This window comes from Poecilia reticulata, linkage group LG4, assembly GCF_000633615.1.
Source record: "Poecilia reticulata strain Guanapo linkage group LG4, Guppy_female_1.0+MT, whole genome shotgun sequence".
NCBI classification, from domain to species: domain Eukaryota; kingdom Metazoa; phylum Chordata; class Actinopteri; order Cyprinodontiformes; family Poeciliidae; genus Poecilia; species Poecilia reticulata.
The window spans coordinates 12,713,748-12,719,889 of record NC_024334.1 but is presented as its reverse complement, the minus strand read 5'-3'; the positions used below and the strand labels follow the sequence as shown (position 1 = coordinate 12,719,889).

Genomic DNA, 6,142 nt, shown 5'->3' with positions numbered 1-6,142 from the left:
ATTTAATCAAAATCATTTTAAGCTGAATCCTTTGTTTTGTGTTGCTTACATAGATACTTATGGTTTTGGCTTGCGTCAGTCTGTCTCTATAATTCACAGTGTTTTAATCATCAGTTCTTAAACACACAACAATCGTGCATGCCGCAGAATAAAGTCACAGCGTCCCGACTTCATGTGCACTGATGTGTGTTTGTGGCCCACTGCAGAGCCCTGCAGCTGTCAACCCTCTGAGCTGGTGAGTAAGCAGAAATTCTGCTCCAACTGGACTTGCCTCTGAGTTGTGAACCATGATACCAAGGGGAGGGCCGTCAACCTGACGGAGTGGCTGCAAGGAGAACCACAATGGAAAAGACTCCTGATTGTGTCCACACAGAACAAGTACAGCATGAGGCTTGGGAGAATTTTTTAACCTTAATTTATAATTTATAGCATGCTCTATGTGAGCAAAAGGCATAAAGCAGCTGCTAACTCACAGCTGCTGAGGTCTGTATAAACACTTTGAAATGACACCTTGGATGTCATTTCTAATTACAAAATTCTCCTTGTAAAGAATAATTATATATATTTGTTTGTTTATGTACACCTGAGATGCAGTTTACCAACTCCATCAGTGGTTTTACAGATCCATRCATAAATAATATGATCTGTACCCTACATATTTATCTATGATGTATATGTATTTAATGCATAAACCATATTGTCTTATGACAGGCCACAGACTACAAATTCAGTTATATCTGAGCAAACGCAACACAGTTTTCTGCAATGATACAATTTATATTTGTCCTCAGACATGTTTAATGAGACACATTATAGCTGTTTAAAAACAATCTGCACACGGCCATTCTTGGTGAACTGGAAGGTGACGTACTTGTACCTTTACCTGGACACTGATAAATATTTAATCAACAGCTATATTTCTGCATTAATAAATAAATCATATAGCCTATTTAGTTTTCCAGGAAAGGGTGAGATAGTTAAAGTGRTAGAGACTAGAGGACTCCACTACTCTGCAAAAGATRACTATTTTTTTTTCTCTAAATTTAAAATCAAATCTATGTAGATGTAATTGTTYTTTTTGGTGATAATATTGGGCATTTTATTGTTTTATGTTTTAATTTAATATTATGGTTTCTTAAAACACAAAATCTATTCTATTAATATTTGTTAGACAAATGCAGTAATTGTCCAGAAAACGACACTGATCAAATCCAAGACAGGAATAGAAGTTAAATTGTTATAAAAATATCAAATTAAATTGAAAGTGGTCGATATATGATGACAACTTTGTGCTGCATCTTTTCTATTTTAAGAAAACCTTTGTAACAATAACTTCAATGAACTCTGGGTGACTTAAAACAACTTTTTCCTAACGTTTTTTTTTTTGTAGAAAAACATAATTGTTGTCTCTATTCATAACTACTTGAACAACTGTGGAATCTGGAGATTATGTTGCAAAGATTTTTTCGTAAAATCAAGAAAATCATGGACCATCTTGTTCATGATGGTCATACAAAAACAGGTGAGTGTCTTCAGTCAGAGGCTCCTTCAGACTCGCAATAATACAGACTGCTATAGGAGATCCTTCTTGCTCACAGCAATCAGCATCTACAAAAACTTGGATATGACTTACAACATTTAGCTTYYCTTTGTTATCAATAAAGTATTTTTGAATTGCGTTGAAGTAAATTTAACTACTTTTCGTCTTTGTCAATCACATCAAATACTTATGAGATAAAATAAAGCKTGTAGTTGTTATGAGACCAAATGGTAAGTCTGGCTGCATGTAAACAGCAAAATGCGCATTTCTCTGACCTCTTGCAGCCAGGTAGAAGGAACAATGCACATTTTTGCTCAGTTAACAATGTGAGCCATGCAGCAAACAAACACYCTGTATTTCTATTTCTGGCTTACTTACAGAGTTCGCTGTAGGGTGATATTATTACATGCCTGTGGGAGATAGAAAATCAAGGTCATGCATGTTTTATAATGACTRTTAGGAGTTAGTTTGCAGCTTCCATGCWGTCTAATTCAGCATGAGATGACTTTTGAGTAACACCTGCAGGTCGGCTGTAATAATCTAGGACAATAGTCAATTATCAGGGTGAACCGCTGTAAGGTGAAATGAGTGTGTCATCCAGCCCCCTCCCCCCGCCCTCCCTGTCTTTGTCCCTCCTCCAGTCATCATCGGAGCAGCTCTCTCCATCTAGCCGCGCATCCAGCTCCAGAGCCCCGCCAGGATGATCCGCCGCCGCACCGACAACCTTCACTTCACTTTCACTCCTCTCCTTTAACAGAGCCCCTTCCTTCACCCATGCGCTGCCTCCCTCCTGAGATGCGACACCGCTGCCTCATTTCCCGGACGATACCTTCWTCTTGCGTCGCTCCTCGCTGATAGAGAGCATGCCCGACGCGGGGACGGGAGGCGCTGCGGCCGCCGGGGGTGCGACCACCTCCGGCGACGGCTCCGAGAGCTCCCGCCACCGACACCGAGCGCAGCAGGGGGACTCGGAGAGGCCGGAGCCGGGTTCTGCCCCGCAACAGAGCTCCTCGGGAGTCCTGGGTGAGTCGCGTCGCTTCGGACGGTGAGGCTTGGAGTCGGAGGAGAGGACAGGTGAAACAGCAGCACCATTCCTCTCCTCCTCCTTTGTCTCCCCAAAACGATCACATCGTGTCACTCCAGGCCTGTAATTYATGGTCTTACCTGCACTTCTTGCCCGGAATTTGTCTGTTTTTGCCTCTGCTTAGGGAGATGGCTTCATTATGCACATCTACMGCTAGTTTGACCTTATTGTTGAGTAATGAGGAGCTTATTACCACCTCCTGTCCCAGCATTATTACTACACCGTTYCTCTCCTCTGAGCTGCTTTTCTGCTGCATAATGTCTGTAAGGCCTGCAGTTGTTCACTCTTCTTTGTAAACAAATATTTTCRTCACCCAGGGATTTTCTGAACTATTGCAGATGATGCCCTGCAAAAGTATTTCACYTTTATTTTCACATTACAACCATAAATCTGAGGAGAGCACATGCATTCAGGCCCTTTCCACTCTATTACCCCAAAGTAAAACCTAGCACAACTAMATCTGTTGTCCCCCAATGGGGAAACTGTGTGTAATTTAATACAAAATCAAATAATTATTAAAAAAACCCCATCAGGTTCAGTACAGTTCATAGTAAGGCAACCTACCAAAAYAGGGCTGCCCACCTTCATTTGCAAGATATTGGAAATGATAAAAAATAGCAGGCTGGTGTTAACTCTGGAGGAGCTGCAGAGATTCATAGCTCAGGTGGGGGAATCTGTCRACTGAAATCACGACTCAAAGATCTTTAGAAAAGAAAATAAGTAGTTTAAATTGAAAGACTAAAATTGCTGATGTATACTATGCTATAAAAACCATAGACAGAGGACAAATAAAATCGAAAGGTCCTAAATGTCATCATCTAGAAGTATATTTTAAAATAGGGCTGAACAATAAATCAATAACAATATATATTGCAATTGAAACATGATCAATASTATGGAAGAGGGCAAGAAGTAAGACATTGTTGATAGAGAGCTACAAGAAGCCTTGTGTGCACTTTAGTAGAAACCTTGTAGGACGTTTTTTTCTTTAGAAAAGACAGGGAAACTTGTCAGGACAGTCCTGGACAAAACCCGGTTAGAGGTTCTCATAGGCTTCAGACTCAGGCCCAAACAGTGTTTTAATGGCGTTATTTAGAACCAAGCATTGCCGTGTTTGGAGGGCTCAGTCAAAGTTCAGACCTAAAACTAATGGAGAATGTTTGGACAGACTTAAAAGTTGCTTTTCACAGACACAAGCTGCATTTCCATTACTAATGTCTGCAAAACTTTGTCAATATTCTACTAGCTTCGAAAAAATAAAATTTCTCAGTTGTGGTGTTTCCAATTAAAATCACACATGAATAAGCTTAACAAATTAAAAAACATGCTGCGCCATCATTCTCTTGCCACTTCCTGTCATCTTTTCTGCCAGTGGTAACGTTCAGTTTTTGATCACATGACTTCTGCGACGCAATAAAAAGTGTTTCCATTGMAATTTTGCGAAATACGCTAACTTCAATGCAGCCAAAAAAACAAAAAAAAACCAAACACCTCATTCTAGTGCAAAAACCTTTTATAGAAAAACATGAGTTTTTTCAAAATTGCCGTGTTTCCATTAAGCAAATTTGTGCAGTTTGATGGTCAATGGAAACGCAGCTGGTGTGACTCAACTTGTTGAAACAAATTTCTGTTTTTAGATAAAGTTGGTAGAAACTTTCYCCAAAAAGCTCGCGGCTGCTAACCTCGTCCCTTTTTTTTGTATTTCTCAATTATCACATAAAATCCTAAAAAGAAAATAGAAGTTTTTGGTTGTAATGTGACAAAATGTGAAAAGGGTCAAGTAGTATGATTTACTAAGAAGTCGCTGGAGATTTCAAGTGGATTTTTCACCGTCTGGCCATAAGTACCAGCAGCTTGATGTTCAGCACGAGAGGTTGGACTACTTATTGTGTTTTGTTTGTGGTGCTGTTCATTCTTTAGACTCTCCYAAYGTGATGATGATCACGTTTTTGTGCGATTCAGCTGCCTGGGTGGAGTGTTATGGYTTTGATATTTCTGGATCAGACCTCATCGTTGGGAGAAGCTTTGGCTGGACTGTTTTCCTGCATGCAGGGTGCAGAGACGGCCTCCGTGGTCGATGCCAGCTCTGCTGCAGAGTGATGCAGTGGAGCTGTCAGCAGCACATGAGCGCTCCTTTCCACTGTCGGTGGAGGTAACCTGAGCAGGCAGCAGCTGACTGGACGAGCACGCTGATGTCATCCTCCTAAGAGGGTGGCACCACCGGGGGTTTGAATGGGTCACAAACACTCTGGAGGGTCAGTGGAGCACAGATTAATTGAATGGCTTCATTTGTTGGAGGCGGTAGAGGAACAAAGGAAAGGACACTGAGTTTGAAACGTTTAAGAAAGAATACAATGAATGAATCGTAACTTTTGAGATAATGTGTTGATGTTTCTTAAATACCATTGTATTGAGTTAATACCAAATCAACTAGGTGTTAAAATAGGGCTGCATGCTATTGGATAAAAACTGATAGTGTGTTTTTTCTAAGCCTGTGATATTGCAACATAAAAACAGATGACCTGAACAGCACCTTACGTTATGCTGCACTCCTTCTATTTTGTTGACAATTTGCACTGATCTTGTCTCTTACTTTTGCCTCTATTTGATATTTATACTTGTTGGGCTGCAAAATATTAGACATTTTTGCGATGGTTGATAATATTTGATCAGTTTCCTGTTTTATTTATTCCTCTCTTTCTCATCCGTGCTTCCATCTGTCTATCTGTGATCTATCTATCTGTGACCTTTATCATTTTTGGTAATGTCATTAGCGTCTGGTGTGAGTCTGTCCAGCTGGCTAAATATGGCATTAGCATGAATAATGCAAGTTCATAACGCTGGAATATATTAGCCAACAGTTATTGCACTCCAAACATTGTGATGATGACATATTACACAGCTCTACTGTAAAGCCTTAAATATTTTACATTAATCGTACAAAAATGAGGGAMCAGAAACACACGGATCTAGAGAAAAACAACAAATCCATTTTTTTCTTAAAGGGAGACAAATTATCTATTTTGTGCTGTTTTGATCAAAACTTGTTCCAACGCTGTGATTTTTTTTATTGAGAGTCAAACACTCATWGCGAGGCAGACGTAGCATCTACTCACTCTCAATCAGTTTAATCTTTCAGGTAAAGTCACAGTRATCATACAAAATAACCAATGAAATCAAGATATTTTAAATGTATTCTTTCTTGATTTAAACAGGTTTTATACAAAAAACACACTCTTCACACATTCCAGGTATTTATCTTACAGGACATCAGTCTTAATGATCAGATTTAAAACTGCGTAACAGGAGAGTAAGGAAGTATCTGAACAAGCTTGTCTTGTTTGGGAGCTTTGCTGTGAGAAAACTTCTTCTTTTTAAAAACAGTATAGCAGCAAAACATTGATTTGTAGAGTAGGAACTCAATGAACCACTTCTGGAACAACAATGTTTGAATAATAAAGAGTCCTTCATAAAATCATCCTAACCAAACTGTGTCATCAACGGGACAATTATCCCAA

General features: G+C 39.6%; 1 protein-coding gene across 2 annotated transcripts in view; it reads left to right on the top strand.

Annotated features, from left to right (window-relative positions):
* Positions 1 to 2,163: 2,163 nt before the first annotated feature.
* ano8b (anoctamin 8b) overlaps positions 2,164 to 6,142 on the top strand; it is a 44,109-nt gene continuing 40,130 nt past the window's right edge. For both annotated transcript variants that reach the window (XM_017304442.1, XM_008406554.2), the window contains exon 1: positions 2,164 to 2,563. In XM_017304442.1, coding sequence (XP_017159931.1) covers positions 2,404 to 2,563 — 160 coding nt within the window. In that variant the 5' untranslated portion in view covers positions 2,164 to 2,403. The remainder of the gene's footprint in view (positions 2,564 to 6,142) is intronic.